The sequence below is a fragment of the Necator americanus genome, chromosome III (assembly GCF_031761385.1).
Source record: "Necator americanus strain Aroian chromosome III, whole genome shotgun sequence".
NCBI lineage: Eukaryota > Metazoa > Nematoda > Chromadorea > Rhabditida > Ancylostomatidae > Necator > Necator americanus.
Genome location: NC_087373.1, coordinates 18,315,584 through 18,335,078, shown reverse-complemented (window position 1 = coordinate 18,335,078; position 19,495 = coordinate 18,315,584). Strand labels below are relative to the sequence as shown.

The 19,495-nt window shown below is 41.2% G+C and overlaps 2 protein-coding genes across 3 annotated transcripts; one reads left to right on the top strand and one right to left on the bottom strand.

Annotated features, from left to right (window-relative positions):
- Window positions 1–3,203: 3,203 nt before the first annotated feature.
- On the top strand, window positions 3,204–7,280 carry RB195_010006 (uncharacterized protein; the record flags this gene model as incomplete). Its single annotated transcript, XM_064190809.1, has 5 exons — window positions 3,204–3,252; window positions 4,791–4,888; window positions 4,949–5,062; window positions 5,317–5,460; window positions 7,194–7,280. The coding sequence occupies 5 exons, from the start codon at window positions 3,204–3,206 to the stop codon at window positions 7,278–7,280; spliced, it is 492 nt and encodes a 163-aa protein (XP_064048392.1).
- Window positions 7,281–7,763: 483 nt separating this feature from the next.
- On the bottom strand, window positions 7,764–19,209 carry RB195_010005 (uncharacterized protein; the record flags this gene model as incomplete). Of its 2 annotated transcripts, XM_064190808.1 has the most annotated exons (11): window positions 7,764–7,829; window positions 8,028–8,108; window positions 8,165–8,317; window positions 11,189–11,311; window positions 11,573–11,697; window positions 11,749–11,833; window positions 13,711–13,805; window positions 13,865–13,984; window positions 18,593–18,645; window positions 18,801–18,871; window positions 19,144–19,209. In XM_064190808.1, the coding sequence occupies 11 exons, from the start codon at window positions 19,207–19,209 to the stop codon at window positions 7,764–7,766; spliced, it is 1,038 nt and encodes a 345-aa protein (XP_064048391.1). The 2 variants fall into 2 exon arrangements, with proteins under 2 accessions (XP_064048391.1, XP_013298579.2); XM_013443125.2 differs by lacking the exons at window positions 18,801–18,871; window positions 19,144–19,209 and having other exon boundaries at window positions 18,593–18,638.
- Between the last annotated feature and the right edge of the window lie 286 nt (window positions 19,210–19,495).

Sequence of the window (19,495 nt, the reverse complement as noted above, 5' to 3'; positions counted from 1 at the left end):
ACTCTCAACTTTTTTCCCAGAAAAATGTCTTTGCATTGAGGACTTTTTTAAATTGCAAAATTTCTGGAAATTCCGTTTTCTTTGTCGCTCTGCTCGCAGCTACCAACTCTTCTGAGATATCCTTACTATTCTTCGCTGTCATTACTAATCCATCGAAGAAAATAATGCCTACGCACCTCGAAAATTTGCTAGATTGTTGAATTCGTGGATTCTGAACAATAACAAGTTGTATCTTAATTGGAGAGACCTGCCTACATGGGCCATTACGTTTTAGAAGTTCGCTGTTTGCTCATTTCAAGCAATGTCACCATCGTCCCGTCAGTAATAAACCGCTTTGACTCTTCACTAGACTCCCAGTAGAGGAAGCGATGGTGTGGCACGAGTGATTTTTTCACCGCGTGGGTATGAAAAAAGAGTGATGCAGTGCAGTGGCATGCACTCACATATCGCTACCTTCTTCGCCGTTGACGTGCTCCAGTCGTCCTTTATGCTCACTGACGGTAGTAGTTGATGGTTGCCAACTCGCCCTTCTACCGCCCTTTTTCGATTGCGGCTTTCGACGCTGACATACCGAAGCACGTGATCTACAAACATCGTTTGCTGGTGACGTTACGCGCTGCGACATTTTGAGGAGACGAGTGCCAGCAGAATTCATCACTGCAGTTCACGATAGTCCCACTTGGGTCCCAACCGCTAGCTTCACCGCGCCGCTCCTCTGACCGTGACTTGCTTTCAATTAGTAGGGTTGCTTCTTTTATTGCACTTGCTCTCACAGAAAGTTTTGTTGAGAGTATTTGGAGGATTTGTGTCATCAGAGAAACTTCAGCTGCAAGAACTCTTTGTTGCCACAAAAATGTGGCTGTGCTCAAGTCTTTAAGCAATTGAAATACGCACCGAAGGCAAAATTGTCATTTATACATGTTGTCACATCAACAACGACAACGGATCATAGCAGATTTTATTTTGGAAGAAAAAGACAAACTCAAGAACAAGAGTTTTACACCATACCTGTGCACCAAGAGTTAGAACTACCAAAGGCTGCAACAAGAACAAAATGAAACCAACTCCATCTTAATACCAGGCCTTGTTTAGGTGATAGCCAAGATATCGTCAGTGTTTTTTTTTCTGTATATTTTTTGTACGGTAGAGACGAAGTGAAGCACGGGCAATTGTGTAGGCAGCTGTGCTCGGTGGCGCGTAGCGATAGTTGTCGAGGAGGGCCGTGTATTGCATTGCCTGCACCTCTCATCGCTGCAGTTCGCGATGGTCCCACCTTGACTGCAAGTGCCATGATGATGATTGATGATATGATATGCTATGATTGATGATTCACAGACGTTTTCAAATCTTCCGGGCCATTTTCTAGTGTGACACTGTAACTATTGGCTTGGATAATTTGTGGCCGTTTTCATCGTTACTTAAAGGCATCACCTCACGAATCTGGAGTGGTAGGGATTTCCGGTGGAGTATTCGTATACGGGATCGTAGATTATTGATAGAAGGGTGATTCTGTCCATTTCTTCCTAATTGCCGTAGAAAACGGCCCGGAAGATACGGCTTCGAGCGTTCCGGCGCACTATTTCCCACAAGGAGTTCGATTGGAGCGCGCCAGCTTTGTGCACGCGAGCATCTTCCGGGCCGTTTTTTACGGCAATTGAGAAGAAATGGATGGAATTGCAACCCTCTCCATAATCTACTATCCCGTGTACAAATACTCCACCTGAAATCCGCACCACCTCAGATTCGTGGTATGCTGTCTTTAAAAGTGCGCATGAAGGTGAAAAGAACAAAATATTGCCCACCCATGATAGAGAACTAATAGACCAATAGGACTCTCTAACTTTATTGATTATTGTTTTTCATATTAAGAAAAACTAAACTGTCGGGTAGATGAAACAATGCATTTTCAGATTTGCTTTTTTCATTTGATCGAGCTGCTGGACTACCGGCTGCCCGTGCGAATCGTGTCATGTACAAATGGTATCAAATGAGCACTGGGAAAAAGAGCGAAATTTATGGAAAAATACGAGAGAAAAGCAAAAAAAGGTTACGAAGACAGTGTGAGGAGTCGATAAAATTCATTGATTAATGAGTGAAAGACGTTGGGGAAAATAGGAGTAGCATATAATGGAAGATATGCTATTGATTAATCTGCGGCTTTTTGTCCTAACAGAAAATTCAAGAGAAATGATTTCTTCTCCAATCTACGACTGCTCAGTTTGATTTTGGTCTGACCTACTTGATGTGTGTTATCCGTTTTTGAGATCAAAATTCCCAAACCTTTGGAGCGCAAAAACAAACGCCGAGAAAATTTTTTCAAACATTGTTGCTGTGTTTCTTCATGCCCACCACCAATCTCATTTTTTTTGCGGGCCTTGCCGTCTCGATAAAATACAAATAAAAAAACCGAGCAGTCGAAAATAGCTTGCTTTCTGCACTTGGGACTCCACTTAGTGAATCAAATCAAATCAATAAATATGAAGTATAACATTTCAACAACTTGCTATTTTTACCTTCATTTTTAGGTCAAAAAGGCCACGAATAGAAAAAAATCTCAAGTCAGTAGTAGAGTTGAGAGGATCAGATTTATCTCGAAATCAAAAACATGATAGCCGAAGTTTCGAGAAAGTTCTATTTCACTTGGTGACTGAACACCACTTTTTTTACTCCACAATTTCCAAACCCAGGTGATTTCCTGGATTCTGGAGGCTCCTTAATAGTACATTAATGCCTCATCATCATCATCATCATCATCTGGTATTTGAAAATCAATAATTGGCTGGAAAATGCGGAAGAAGAATGCAAATAATACAGTTCCCTTTTTGAGGAATGATTATTTTTATGGCATTCAAATCTTTATGACATTCAACAATTGGCTGTGGTTTACGTCTTCTGTTTATTTTTGGAAGAAAATGGAGAAGTCGAAATTAGAATCTTGCAATACATTTGCTTGAAAAGCTACGACCCCAAAGAGTTACACTTCCTCTTTGGAATTCTAATTCGAAAATTCTTCTCGGAGAAAGTTGTCATACTATTTGTCTATCAGTCTTCAACTCCTATTGTGCTTCTGTGAAAAAGATTATTCTAAAACAGTCTTCCAGTTAGGACCGAAATACACTGCACCGTGTGTGGCTACACATTGTAGGCGCGAGCTGTCTCCATGGCAACAGCAGTGGTGCCGCGCGCGTCCCTGCATCATCTGCATGGCATCTTCTCTCCGCGGAGCCAACTTCCCTCTATTATGGAACAGAGGTAAGTGCAGTGGTTTACTCTGGATCCTCAAGAGCAAAACACACAAAAAGCAAATGTGAAGTTCTCGTGATTTCAATTTGGATCGAGTTAGGAAGAACGCTCCGATTTACCCGTAACCAGTGACTGCTTCGAGAAATTGGGATAGGACGAAAGTCGAGTGCATCTTTTTTTCAGCTAAGTGAACGAGCATAATATAAAATCTTTCAGCACTGTCCCTTACTGCTAACGCACATACAAGTCGAAGCGACACAAAGGAGGTAGCGGGGGCGATCGAGGTAGAACCCTCGCTAGTTCCACTCTTTTCTGTATTTCCAAGTAGAGTTAGCGAATGTCTCACCTCAGTTGCAATCGCTGGGTTCACTTCATCACTTCGAATTCACAACTGTAGCAAGTTTCAGGTCATTCTGACTCGACAGTAGACCCGGACACCTTACGTGAATATCGGGTTTTATGAGGTGAGGACGGCAATTGCCTGTTGAATTGTGCATGTTTGGGCATTTCAACAACGGTTCGCTGAAGACGTTGTTTACGAACGAGATCATGAGTGCGATCGTCTTCGGCGGTGCTCCGGAGTGGACCGGGTTGAGCAGACGGTAAATGTAGATCGAGTAGCTCTCTCCCCTGTAATGCTTCTATTCTTTGTTTCCGGTGCGTGTGGCCTTCTGGTCTTCACGCTTTTTGTCGCTCCCACGACAGGTAGTTTTGCTGACTGGTGATAACAAGGGTCACCAGGTGATCAATACTCCCACTCACTGACCTCGCAGAAACTTTGAAAAATTGCATTACTCTTGCGCGATACCAGTTAATTCTTGCAAATAACCGAACATAAGTCGCCTAAAAGGGCAGTGATCTGCATGAGTGAATCAAGTAACATAAGCCGCCTAAAAGGGTAATAATCTGCATGAGTGACTTAAGTAAGCGATTTCATGAAGACGAAGGAGATGTAGTTTTCAACCGCTGGCAGGTGGCTGTCGCGTGGAGTGGTCTTCTTCTGCAAACACAGGGGAGGTAGCCAGGGTCCCATCGCATAGACGTTTAGTTCGAGGGGATCGCGTTTTTTGGCTGTGTTCTCTACAGGTATGCTTATCTTCGTGATTCGAAATACTATAAACACTTTACCATTTGTCATTCAATAAATCCAGAATATATTTGGACTTGAAAAGAGATATGCGAAGTGATTCACAACCGAACACGCAAATTAAAAATATTCATATTTTATTGTGAACGATGTGTGTTTCGAAGCAATTTCGAACAGCATCATGGAAGTGAACTGTTTTAGGCACGTTCTAAGCGAATTTCCCACCTACGTGTTTTAAGGCAGTTTTGTAAGTAAAGGCTGAACGTTGTGCTTTGTTCCTTTTCATATACATGTATTTCACATATCTTGTTTGTATCCTTGCTGATTTCAAACTAGAAATAAGCAGAAAAGGACACGCTCACTGTGAAAACTGATGAATTATCTAAGTAATTATTATTCCATCAGTAGTTCATGCAGTATTCATGTAACGGCAAAACAAATAAAGCTGAATGTATTGTAGAGCCGCTGTCAAGTCTTCTTCTCGGAGTGACCGTCCATTTGAATGCGTGTTTCGCACCACTTCTGTTTATCGCAGAAATAAGCTGCTTGGTTCTAAAGGTACTGTATAGTTCTTTCTTCTTCTTCTTGCGTTCAACGCTGTTCCACCCATATTTTCAGTACACTCATCTGCATGTAACCTATAAGGTTATCTTAGTCGTCGTACTGTTAGTCCACATTTTAGTGGAGATTGTGCGTCTCCTTCTTGCTGTCGTGGGGAATCTTGGCGAAAAGGTGTGGATTTTACTTCCACCTTCCCTTTTCTGTTCATTGGATTTATATTTTATTTCCTATTATTTGTTTTCTTCAGAAGTTTGTTGGTTTTTATTAGTTGTTTTATTTCTCATGATTGAGTTTATACGCAAAGTGTTTGATTGTCTAGATTAGGCCACCAATGCTATAGTTTTAAAGACTTTTTTGTGGGACTGAGGTCTTCCTTGATAGTGAATCGGAGTGACTAGAACATTTAACGCTCCAGCTTCTCTCAGATCCCCGCAATGTCCGGATTTTGGACGTTGACGGTTGTACTGCAGTTGCCTGTTCTCTTATTCCTCTTACTCAACAATGCGGTGGCTCCTGTTCCGCTGGAAATAATAATGTTGACACTCCACTTAATATTTCTTGTCACGGAGGTACGTTGTTGTTTGTTTACAGTTTAAACTTGTTACCATTAGCAAAGTCTTCAGTAGTCTGTTAGACTCGTATCTAAACTTACACCCGGCTGTGGGAGGCTCCGTCCTTTGGGCCAATGCTAACGCTCTGCGAAATTCAAAATGGTACACCGAGTAACTACTTCCTCTGCTGCTTCAGAGGAGTAAGCCTAGAGAGAGGTAGAAAATGAGCGCCTTACGTTGTTTCACATCTTCTTACCTTAAAACAAACGAGGAGAATATCACAATAAATCTTAATCCAAAAAAGAAAGAAAGTATGATCTCTGAGTTTTAAATTGAGTAAGGGATGGAATCGGAACTTACGCTTTTCGATCCTTATTTTGCAGCTGAGAAACTTTTTTTTTTCAGGTAACTGCATAGCTTATGTTTTCTTTTTCTTCTGTCCAGTTTCTTCTCGTTTTTCCACTAGTTCTTGCATTGATCTTTTTATTTATTATTATCACTTGCTGAACTCGAATTTTCATTCTCTTTCTCGTTTATTACATACTTGTTTTACTTGATTTGACATTTCATTCTATTTGTTTTTACAGGCGAACTTCTTTCAACATAATTAAGTTCACTACCGTTTCCACTTGATTCCAAGAGTATCAAGTATTTACACAATATCTGGAAACCCGCTTTTAACCTCGCTACTGTTCTAGCTTTAGTAACAGGAGAAGAAACGACGTTATGTTCTTCACGTTTTTGTCAATGTTTCTCATTATGAAACAGCATCATCAGATCCGAAGTATTTCAACAGCTTTGATATGATTCCACTTTTTTTTAAGCAGAGCTCTGAGGTTAGGAACTGATAAAATTCGGAAGCACAAATGAATAGCCATACTTTCGCACAGAAAAAAGGGAATTAAATCAAACTTTAGGATTCAGTGTTCAGGAAAGTTTTCACTGTCGGCAAATTTCGCACGTCTGCTTCCTACGGAAAGCGCTAGCCCTAACTTTGAATATGAAGAAAGTTTGCTTTTTCTTTCAGTCTCCAAAATTGGTTGAATAGTAGCAGAAAAAACAAAAAAGGAACAGAAACAAAAAAAAAAGTCGATTGAAAATATTTAGATGTTGAGACTTCAAGTAAATTCTGAAAAGGCTATCTAGTTTTGTCATGGACCGCACTGGAATTCTTTCGTACTTTTTTTCATTATCTTCCGAGTCGGGGTTCCGATAATCGTTCGAGGTAGTGAACACGGAAGTCGTGTACCTTGGAACTAATCTTATGCAGCTTTCCACCGGATGTGCGGCCACTGGTAGCACGCACTTGTCGCTTCCCAGCGTCCTGTACTGGACTGTTGCTGTGCAGGATCACCAGGAGCGACGACATAATCTTTGATCAACACACGAAATATCAAACTGCGACTAAAGCTTGCAGAGCACTACGAATCGTTTTTATATACAAGTATTCATTTCTTTCATTCACTGGGTTTCTTTCAACAATCCAGAACGTCAGCCATGTCTTCGTTGTTGATGTTTCTTTTTTTGTGAGCTAGTATGACGTATTTCACATCATAATAGGTTCCGTTATTGCCTCATATCTATGGTTCTCTCTAAAAACATACTGGACACACCAATAGGATACATACACAGAAGAATGCCAATTTTCCAGGACACGTAATACGCTTGATGAGCGCCGTGCTCATATTTGACAGAGTGATGCCAAATAACACAGCTATGTTATTAACCTCAGTCTCTTACATTTTGTTTAGATCATCGCTGGATTCATCGCTATGAGGGTAATGGCAGCACAGCAGATCAAACTGTTCAAGACGATGATTGAAGAAAGCGAAAAATGAAGCATTCAAGAGACTCTTTAAACGTTCTTATGATCACATGTTCTCAATCAAATTAAGTATGATGCATTGACAAGCAGAAGCAAAAAGCACGAAACGACAGCAATATTATTCCAGAAGTAACATAAGGAGGGTATAAAGAACATTATCAGATTCACTGTCAAACCGTGTATGGAATGTGGCAATCCTGAGCGTAACACATATCTACATTTCTGGATAAACATGATCGAATGAATGATAACTCTGGCTGAGATATATTGCCATAAAGCCGTAACTATAATTATGCAACATTATATGAAAATAACTTAAAATAGTAATAGAACCTATAGCTAATAGCTGACAGGACGGAATCGACCAAACACAACCTATTCGAGCAAAAACCGTGTCGTCTACAGTGGAACGTGATTACTGATAGATTTAGTCATCAGCGCAGTCAGCTCAAGGATTCGAGAATTTCCAACCCTCGATTTTTCAATGCAGTTCTCATTATCCCATCATACACTTCTTTTTGAAGAGGATGGAAGCAATGGCGTCAACGGATTTGCGTTTTCGCTGAAAGCAGAGATCATTATGCGTGTAATACAGTTTCTAGGAAAAGAGGTCATCACAAAAGAATGTGAATTCTTGCTGCTAATTAACTAGGAGTCTGCAACGATTGAGCAATGTTACGCAAACTGATTTCGACTAATCTTTGCCGCCAATTCTTTGCCTCCTGCATTCTTCATTAGATAAATGCAAATGAAAGATCACCGTAAATGGTGGAACAGTGTCGTTGGCGATAGGACTGCTTTCTTTTGAACTTGGAGCTGGCGATGAATCAGTTTCGATGACCTGGAGACATGCCCAAATACCTCTTAATGTATGCAAGGAAACTAAAGTGAACCGACTTCTTCACCAGACGCTATACCAGACTCTGGTCCACTCAACATAATGTCGTTCTCTGTTTTGACGTTCAACTGAGAAAACTCGATGTTGTTGTTGTTAAAAATGCTCTTGCTTTGGTTACTCGGATCCTCGTCGATAGAAGTTGATGGTGTCATCTAAATTCCAATAGTTTACACAAGCAGAGAGCAGAGCATTCTTGTTTCTCGTGATTCTCGAGATGGATGAAGAAAAAATGGAAAAAAAAGGATCTCAGCATCGTATCTTAATGGGCACGTGTAATACTCTTTGGATGTAACTCCCTTTTCAGCTCATGTATTTAATGGTTCTTTTTCACTTTCTGAGTGATGGAAAGAACAGATATTCCAGTGTGTGGCCAAGACGTCTTACAACTGAAATTTTAATTCAAAGTCACATCCTCTGTCACCATTCCCCATAACTAATTCTTTCGTGCACCTAGTGTTGCGGTCTTTGCGCGCGCTACGTGACGAACTGAGGTCAGTGGGTTGTCTAATGCATTCTTTCCTCTGTCTGGTTGTGTTTCCATATCATAGAATATAGCTTCATATGAACATAAAAGTGAAAAGAATGAGGATGGAGTGAGCGATTTCAGGAATAATTCCGGAGCAAAAAACTCTCTGACCACGACTTGGACTTTGTGAAAGATCACAGAGGTCCCTCTGTGAAGGAACTGTGCCATCAACAGAAACAAACGGTAGTAAAAGAGCAATGGAGTCCACAGAAACTGAAATGGAGGAACAATTCATTCATCCTGCGTACTCCATTACTCGCAACTTTATCCCGGGTTGGTCATGCACTGTTTTGCTGCAGCAACACCTCTCGTCTGTCGACAAGGAGGGAGCCAGCGGATCAGGGATTGCGGACCTGCGCGCTGGGTGCATCCAATGGAGCTATTCGCACTAGAGCTCAATGGTTACAACGTCCCGTTCAGGGTGCGTGTAAAGAGGGTCCCGGCGGAATTTCCAGCATGCCCCGGCTATGCCTCGTAAGGGCAATTAGCGATGGTGCGTGTCCTAAAGAGATTCACTTTCGTTGGCACCTAAATAACTGACTCTGCTTACCTACCGCTAATCATACGCTGCATCACCGGCTAGGATATAATTCACTATCTGTTGAATTGTTCTGGAGAATCAGACACATTCACTTCACTAACGTGAGGTGATCTCAATTTAGTAACCGTACCAGAAGCAAGAGAAATCCTCACGTGAAGTTTGAGATAAGGATGTATCTAATAGCTTCAAATTACGTGTATAAAAATTTTCGTTAAAACGAAAAATTTCGAAAGAAAGAAAAGAAAAAAACTTTCGAAAGTAACGGTAATGAAAACTATCGTTATCCTGTAACTCGCAAGCTTTTTTGTAGCCTAATTTATTTCTGGGCAAAGGAACCTTCTGTATCTCTGAATTCTTGAAAATTACAGGAAGGAAAAGAGTTCAAATTTAGTAAGATTTCTAGACTTTCTGAAGGCGATATAAAGACAAACTCACTGCCTTTCTTTATTAGAAAACCATACAAAATCCCATGTACTTCTATCTAATGCTATTATTCTTTGACTTATTCGGTAATTTCGACAGCTCACACCACTCTTCTTTACATATTTCCTTGTAACTGCGCAGTTTTCTGCGTCCCTATGGTAGGAAGGACATCTATGGCGGTTGTCTGCGTCTTCATGAACGACTGGAGCGTGACCTCGTCGAGATATGTTCACGTATCCGCCGGCATATCCACTGGGCACGTTATGTCTCGGACGCATCCGCCGGGACCCTCTTTACCGTTCCCCCCCCCCCCGTTCAGAATGAGCGCCAAGCGTATAAGACCTTAAAAGCGGCTAACTACAATCGAATTACTATTTATAGAAGCCTCACAGGGGGGATGAGTATGTAGTGGAGCTGTTTCAGACGTTAAACGAAGTCTGAAGTGTTAAGAAAGTGATTTTCAACTATCGCTGCCATGGCGGAGAGACCCATCCTCAAACAAAGAACAACATCTTATAGCATGCACCGTATACTTATTGAGTTTGGCAATGGTTTTTTTACCCCTTACAGGCAGCATATCACGAAAGTGACGATGTTGGGATCTCTTCATAGGTAGACATAGTTAAGGGTGTAGTTCAAGAGTGAGTGAGATCACGCTTAACTCCCTGTTAATCTGGAAAAAGCGTGTGAAACTGTGATCCTGTCTCGCAAACTGCGCAACTTGTCACGCTTAACGGAACGATGGGATCCGCGACGAGTCTGGGATCGTGCAGGTAGGACAACTTCCGCTGCATATTTAGACTATATCAGTTGCATTGTAGAAGTTCAACGATGACGGAGTTGTCCGCTTTCTACCGCCTAATAAGTTGCATTGGTGAGGAGCTGCAAAGCTACAAAGCTGTTTCAGACGCCTTTTTTTGGATCGTTGGACGGAATAGGGTGCAATCACGCCTTTACATAATACGTGCACTGCATGCTACACCATTTATTCGTTGAGATCGCAACTTTTGCAATACATTGCCTTTGACGGTGAAATGCAGATTCAAAAAAAAATCCTAGCTCATTTTTTTTTGGTCAGGGTGACAAAATAGCTATGAATTGGGGAGAGAGACCGTCATGCATTTCAAGGCTAAGATCAGTAAATTGTTGTAAATTTCGAAAAAGACATATTTAGAGTGTGTGCTGTTCGATGTTGATGTAACAAACACATGTAACTATATCATAGGCAAAGTGTGAGAGAGGAGAAAAACTCATGGCGGACGTGTGCGAAAAAGGTCCTGCACGCTTTCAGAAATTAAGCAAGAAACAGCATATTTCAGTGCTCTTATCCAACCCATTCCGAAAAAAAAAACCAGAAAAGGAATGGGAGGAAGTGGTGTACGTGGGTGGAACAATTGTGATTGAATTTCATCCAAAGCCTTTGGATCCAATCTTAATTCTTTTCGAATAAATGCACTGTGAAGATCTCCTCGGCGTATATAAGAAATCTTCTGTTGCCCTTAGAAGAAGGGAAATAATACAAAGTGGCAGCACCTCTGTGTCTCCACTTCCCACATGAGCGTTGTGTAGCAGAGGAAGAAGTGTAGGGTTGTTAAGTAGAAACGCATTCAGCCAGTCGGCCGACACTGTCACTTGTGAAGGAGACTGCGACTGTGACTGCAAAGAGAAACGTTTCTTAGAAAATAGCATCACTTCTCGGAAAGCACATGCACTGAACATTGTAGACGAAGAAGACTATCAGTGAAGTGCCCTTATGCTAAACAATCCTCCCCAGCGAAATGCTTGGAAGGGAGTAAAAATTTGTTTTTCAAATAATTAAGCCCCTAGCAGAGCAAGTCGAGTTCGACGTGATAATCAAAGCAAAATCAGTGAAACATACTTCATTATCCACCTAACTTCACATGATGTGAAACTTACGTTCATAAGCTGTGAGAACAGCAAATGAGCAGCGGTGCCTTTCTCCTCCTTCTTTCGGGAGACGTTCTTTTGAGATCTCGGTGAAGTGTGCTCCTCACCACGAAGTTCGGCCTGGGAAAGGGAGCCTGAAGGTCAGCAATTTACCAGATACGCTTCCTCTTCAATTAATGTCATACCGGGTGGCCTGCTGCTTATGGCGATCGCCTTGGCGTCTCCAGGGTGTCCACTTCGCATCATGCTGTTATTGTGGGCATGAAGTTCCTAAAATGAAGACGGTTTCACAGCGATATCGTAGGACATAGAATGCTGCTGATACTTGAATGTTCGCAGTGACTTTAACGGCGAATAACGGCATGTGCACAATTGTTACAATGAAGCCCCATCCCGCGGAAAAAAATAATCCAATTGCGAGAAAATCCAAAACTACTTTGTTTCTGTTGTGATTTTTATGCCTACTACTCATTTTCCAGTAATACGCAGCATCTTACTATTCATCCGCTACAACATGTGGATTTTCTCTTAAATTTGAACAGCAGAGTCCCAAGCAGATCAGCGACGAAGAATGGGCGGTACTTGTTCGGTATTTCTATCTCGTCAAAGTCAAATCACAAGAGTAGCGGATCGCTGGTTTGGTCTCTAGCATCTTTAGAACATATGCCTATGCCTTTAGAACAAAAAGCTTCTTCTCCATCAATCGTTATGGAGTGGGGTTCAGCTATTAATCCTACAAATCTATTTTAATGACGTTTATATCATCTGAATAGACTTTTTTATGGGTTGCTGAGAATTCGAAATATTGTCGAATCTAGATCTGATGTTGTAAAGGCAGTGTTGTTTTGCAAAGTACGTTGTAGAAGGTAGCGTTTTTGCTTACAGAACGTATGCTTATAGAACACTCTTTTGCGGGAACTGGGCACAAAGATCACCTTTCTGAAGATCAGTTACGGCTAACAGAGGACTTGGAAAGCTGTCTGCAGAAGAGTCGTAGTACTGCTGCTAGTCAGCGACAGTGATAGATTCAGAGCAAGAAAGGTCAGAGCAGGATTTTGCTGCTAGCTCACAAATGGAACGAAATAGGTTTGATGTTCATCGACACAAACCATGATCAAAGTTTCAAGGTAGAAGAAGCTTCAACAAATCTGGAGCAGCGGATGGTGCCAACTGTTTTAATCTCGTTATGTTCTCTGAACAGCAAAATTATTATTGTAATTCCTTCACAGATATTGCGAAGTACAATTTCACTAGTCAAAACAGTACGAAGTTTTTTTTTTCCGCACAGATCTTTCGTATTTGTTTTCTTGTGCGAAAAAGAACGAAATTGGGAAATTTGTCCTTAACATTAGAAGTGCTAGTCGCTTAATGCTCAATGTTTTCAAGAACGACAAAAATATGTTGCACAAAACAAAGGACATTGAGGACCTATCGGGTGCTTATTCGGACTCTGTATTATATTTATTTATTACTCTGTATTTATTATCTGACCATGCGTAGGAATTATCTGTTGAATTTAGAAGCTTTCACATCCTTTTCTTTTGTAGTGTTGACTAAATTCAAACAAACGAAAACTACTGTTTTCAAGCACAAAAAAGATGTTTTATCTCTGACTGCGATAGAAAGTTTTGTGTTATAAAGGTAGCAAGGGTGTACGATCACTGGCCGATGCCTTTTCTTATGGAAGCCTCGTAACTCTCTCAGCAGTAATTCTTGACCATATGCTTTCTTTCGCTGTCAACTCTGCGGCGCAGAACTAAAGAAGGTCCCTAAATTTTTTGAGGGCGAGTTTTGCTAGGAGTTTTCGCAAATTCACATTTCAATTCATCCCACATTAGCATCGCTTGAAACTCTTAATTCATGACGATATCGGTATTATGCGCCAACGGAGTGTGGAAGTATGAGCGAATGATAGCGCGTAAGGTTTACACAGCAGCGCTCGTTTTCCATTTCACACATATTTTCGCAGTTTGGCAGATCGAAATTTGTATGGAATAATTCGTCTCCAAAATATGCCTACTGAAAAAGACGAGGCAATAGACGTTTCTTTCTTTTTCCTTTTCGGAAGTTTTAACGCATGTGTCTGCAGCTGGTCCATTATTTCTGATGCTGGAACCAGGATTTGGTAAATGAACTAAACGACTAACCTTTTTGTCTGGGAAGGTCCAGTTGCAGCAGCCACAGGTGAACACTCGGTTTATGGCGTGATGGACACCCATGTGACGACGAACTGTCTCGTGCGCTATAACACATCTTTTGAGTCGCGATCGAGGTAATCTCCTGTTAGATCTGAGCAAAAACCTGGGATTTTCGCATCGCAAAGTTGACAATGCTGGTCATCTCCGTGGAAATTCAAGCGATGTCGATTAAGCGAAGCTGCATGACAAAATGTCTTTCCGCAGTGACCACAGAGAAATTCGCCTGTAAAGGATGAACATTGTCTAATCTTTTGAGAGGTATTTATTCATCAAAGTAAAATGGTAATTCTAGAAAAATATTGGAACAAAGAGAATACGAAATAGTTAAGTGGTAGCTCGACGTAAGGAAAAGATCGAGTTCACTATTCTTTCCTGATCAAATAAAAAAAAGTATGAAAGAGTTTTGGAGAAATATGCACCTCCATAAGGATGAAAAGCTTACGAAGAGGATGGCGAGAGATGATCTTTCCACAGTAACAACGCAATGGAAAAATCATAAATTAGTAAAAGAACATTAGTGATCAGTACTGAGCGCTTTTTATGCGCCTTATCTTTTAGATTTCCAGCCACACAACATGCCACGTGATAATTCAGGTTTCTGTTTCCCGCGTGGAATTATCAAGGTAATGAACTACGTATTTGGGATTGTAATGTGAGATCCACTTATAGTGAGAGGGGTCTATGGCTGTGGCGTTTCACTTCTCATAAAAAATGCTGTTGAGTCGAAATATTCCATCACAATCGTTTGATTTGCGTGTGAAACGCGTCAAGAAGGGGAATTTTTGCCTAATATAAAAAAAATGACAGGGTTTTGAGAATGTATGTAGTGGCGAGAAAGAAGAAGTTTACTTAACCACGGTTGAAGTCGCGCACATGCAGTGTCAGTGGTAGTATGTAACTGGAATTAATTCTGAAAGCTGAAAAATGCTTCAAGCGAACCTTTGATTTTAGAAATTAACATTTCACATTCGGCATCTTCGAGGAGCATGTTGACTTCATACGATATATGTGTAGAACGGTCGAAGAAAAAGAAAACCACATTTTGAAAAAGAATATCGAACCCTTATAATAATCACTCGCGTTGATTTCGGACTACTGTGGGCAGTATTTGTTCTTTTTTTAAGTTCAACCAGAAAACAACTACATCAGGTTGCGGGGAAGGACATGAGGTTGAGATATGGAACAAGCCATATATTAACTAACCATAATAACCTGAAACTTGGTGCGGTTGCGCTGGCTGCGCTAGAAGTGACGCAGTCAAACCAGCGATCTTCGCCTGCTGCAATCGGACAGCGGAGATAAGTGAAAGAGCTACTCGCGACTGCTACCTCCATCGCGTCACTCCAAACACGCAATTCACTGGGAACCAGCTGGAGCTCTAACCATCTCGCGAATCATTTTCCATATCTACACAACCACCCGAGTTTGGTTATGTCTGATTTCTTAAAATTTAAATCAGAAGTTTTAAAAAGGTGATGTTGTCCGGCCCACTGCCAAACCCCAACTTGAACGGGTCGAGTACATAGATGGTGCGTGGAATCTTTGGTTAACAACACTCGGCTTCTTGACGCTGAACTGCCGGACATTGCTGACCTGAGGCACTCGGATCACTCACTCGGTGACGATAGGCAGGTACGTGAGACACTAAGCGTAGCAGGATATGGAACTGTGACGAATGCATGTATTCTACGCCAGCTCCTGCTGTAGATCGAGAAGGTTGGACAGAACTGTGTTCAAGGGCGACACGCCACGACTAAGATGAGGGCAATCGTGTCAGGTAATGATACCAGCACGTCGATTAAGACAGGTAAGTCAGCAATTATATTTGCGACTTATCTGAAATATAGGAAGGTAAAACAACCTGAAGTGAGCTCCCAAGAAAGAATCATTCTGAATCATTGCTACAGAACCGTCAGAACTATGTAGCACAAGAACATAAATCGTTTTTTCACGAAACGCAGCCACATAAATGCGAGACTTTATTTACTATCACAACACGCGCATTGACTCATTTATTATCAACTCTCATTGAAAAAAATGTATAGGTAAGCAATACTACAGTAGTTACGTATTTGCCTAGAAGGGAGAGGAAGCAGAAAAGGTGATTTCTTGGCGTCAAAGGGCAGTGGCCCATCGGGACTGTCAGCTGCAACCCACATACTAGTGATCCCGTGCCAGCCAGGAAAAATCTGGTGCATGTTGCAGCATTATGTGAACAGTAACGTGCAGAGCGTAGTGGTTTCGATCCGCTCGCAGATGATCGGAAGCGGGGCCGGGGGTGTTGGATTCGAGCCTAAGGGCGGAGCTGAGCGCTCTGTTGTACAGATTCGTCTTAAGCAAACATTTAACAGTGGGACGCAGCGATGGTGTGCGATCGTGAGTTTCTGATCGGAATAATATGTGCGCTTATGACAAAAAGTGAACGATAATGCTTTAAATTCGTCCAATTAGTTCGGAATTGATATACCCTTGAATTGATATATATATATATATATATATATATAATGTTATGTTGACGGTCATTTTCTGGGCAAAGTATTACTTTTGAGAAAATTGTATTGTGGTGGTATTCAGCTTTTCTCAGTTCGAATTATGATAACCCTCAAAACTCTTAGATGGCGTTATTAACATGAGTTGTGTCCCTAAGAGACCTCAATGGGACATGAAAACAACTTGTTTTGAAAGAAAGAGAGCTAGTAAATCGTTCAATAATGTTCGCTCGCTTCGTTCGCTTTTGCAACTAAGAAGGAACTGCAAAATACTAAGTGAACAAAGGCTTTTATTGCCTTCAACTACAAAACTTTTGCTTTACTTTACTTTTACTTTTGAAGTAGACGAAGAGAAGAACGTTTCGAACTCTTTAAGATGCTAAAAAAATCCCCTTGAAGAAGTGAAAGTTGCCAAGTTGCAAGAAAACTCCGGATGAATCCAAGCAAGAAATCAGTGTTTGTAGCCTCACAGACAATTCTGACAGCAATTTATCGACCCCAGAGGGATTAGAGGGTTCATAGCCTGGAAATGCATCGAACAACCGACTGCGTTGAGATAGTGGTTACCTCTTACCATTGCGCCATGCACACCCTCTCACTGTATCGTATAGTGCATAGATAAAAAGAGGAGGGAGCAAAGAGGGAGGTAAAGATCACAATCTTTATTCGTCTCCAGTTCTTTAGCCTCTTTAAAATTACGGCTTGATTTTTTTTTAGAAAATGCACCTATACTATACCCCCTAATCCTAAGTCTTAAGAAAACTCAGAAACTATCCATGACAAAGTCTTTCAAAAGTTCCAGAATTCTCCTTCTTTTTTCCTTCTTTTGCTCCTGGAGTAAGTATGATTTATTCGATGGGCGTTACATTAGTTCCAGTTCACAATTAATGCCAAATCGGTACTCAAATCATTCAACATTCTCTTGTAGTAAGTTGTTAGTGAGAAGGTGGTTTCAGCCTATGGATAGCCTATGGATATAGCGGTGTGTGAAAGAAGAAGGGAGTGGAAAAGTAAAAAAAAAGGCACGTTTAGGTTAAATTTGTGTGCTTTGCTTCGCGTGTGAATCCACATCCGTTTTCAAGAGTGGAGAGAGACGTGACTTGTTGGGGAGAAACGTGATTAGTGCACCAGACGCTTTCATTTCCATTTTCTTCACATCTTCTTATGACAAGGTCTTACTCTGCTATCAATTTTGCTCATCTAAAGTCACCGTGTTTTGGAGCGTCTACAAGGGAATGTGGGAAGGATCGCAGAGTAACTTCCGTGAACACTTGCAATGCTTTTACAAGCTACTTATCACAACCCGCTCAAGTATAATTTGAAGGCGACCTTTGGGAAAAAGTTTCACCATAAGATAAGCCATATATTATAGTTTCTTGCTCAAAAACTAAACCAAAGATTCAAGACACATCTACTATCTTTCGAACTTTCGAGAAGTTGGGAGTAAGCATGTCGACAAGACAAACAACCATTTAGTTCAGTACTCGTACGCATTCCTTAGTGGCTGTTACACAAAGAATCAATAAAGACTAAAGATATCATCATCGACACACAGCCATCTAGGTAAAACAACTCTGAACGAGTACATTACTCCTCTTTTCAACACAAAAATAAACATTTCCGAGTAGCCAAGCCTCACTACGTCTCCGAAGGACGAAAGTGAGCCCTATGTAGAATTATTGTGATAAGTTTCTTCTGGCAAAGCTGAGGAACAGTTTTTTTTTCTCCGAAAGAAAGCTATCTATCCAGATGTAACTAGCCAGAAAGATAACTTCTCCTGTGAGAATCTCGGAAATGAGCATGAAAATTCCCCGTAGGCATATTTTGGTTCCTTTCATTGAAAAATCTCAGTGGAAACTAAAAAACGCATTAAAAATCACATGGCAGCTTTATGAAAAGGAGAGAGAACCTAAGAGATGGGAATGCAAAAAAGAGCCAACAAAATTCTTCCTACTTCGTACTTTATAGCATGTAGATGTCACTGAATTACATACACATTTAGAAAAAAGCTATAAACTATACAGAAGAGAATTCTTACTCACACTGAGCTGTGACGTACGTCGTGAACAGAGGTGAATTTCGGGCATTCTTACTGGGCTTTTCGCAGAGAATTTTAGAAAGTCGTTGGGATTATCTGCGATGGGAGGTAGAAAAAGTGCATCCCCGTTGTGCGGTCATACCAAAGAGAGAACACCACAAGAATCGAGTAGAATTGCAAAGAGTCGGAGGATAAACAAACGAAGAGAAGAATACCGCCTTTAGTTCTTTCCCGTGACCTGTTTGACGTATCCAAAAACAAGAGAAGCTAGAACTAAGCTCTGCAAAGGTTAAGATAACCCTACCTTTTAAGTCTGGTCTCTTGAGGTCTGCTTCCGGTCGATACGGCATTGGGCTCCTGAAACATATGTATGTATGCAAAAACCTCGTACAACACATTTCTATCGAAATCACGAACGCACCGCTTGCGATGTCGGAGTTAAGAGCTGAAGAGAGTGTGTGGGTGGAAAAGGGTCAAACTAGCAGCGAGCGCGCTTGGTAATTCGCCCCCACCCAACCCGCAACCGATTTACAGTGTAAGCTCGATCAATGCCCATAATGGGTTGCCCACTTATAGTGACAGCCTGCACAAAGAAAACTCGAAAGAATGCTCGTCGTTAGCAGTGGCGACGTTTGCTCTGCGAGTCTACCAGAACTGAGTCTAAGTGTAAGCATAATAACCATACGTTGAATTTTGCTGGAAAAAAATCCCACTTGAAGAATTTGATTGTGTATCTGAACTTATGTTAGGTAAATCTACAAAATATCAGCTCAGTCTTTAAACAGTTATGGGGCTGTTAAGGAATTTGTATTCCAAGTGCCAATCCCTTCCTCTGCGAACACACTTTCAACAGACTGGAGATATTCCTTCCTGATCTTTTTCAGTGCCCATCTTGAGCACTTTTTCCGTGCCAACTTCCATGTGGAAGTGTCTCGACCGATTGCAACTATCGTGACAGGATATCTACACCTTACCTTTCATTGCCAGACGTCTAGCACCGCCACTGCCTTAGCGCCATGCACCACATTTTAGTCACAATTGCAAACATTTTCCTCCCGTTGGGATAGATTTCAGCCCATGGTAGCCCTTGCTTATTTGTTCTACGGAAGAATGTGAAACTGTAGACGGTCTTAGATTCCCTTTTCTATGCGCGCATTTAGAGATTTTAGTAACTCAACAGCTCCATTTTTACAGTTTTACAGGTGGT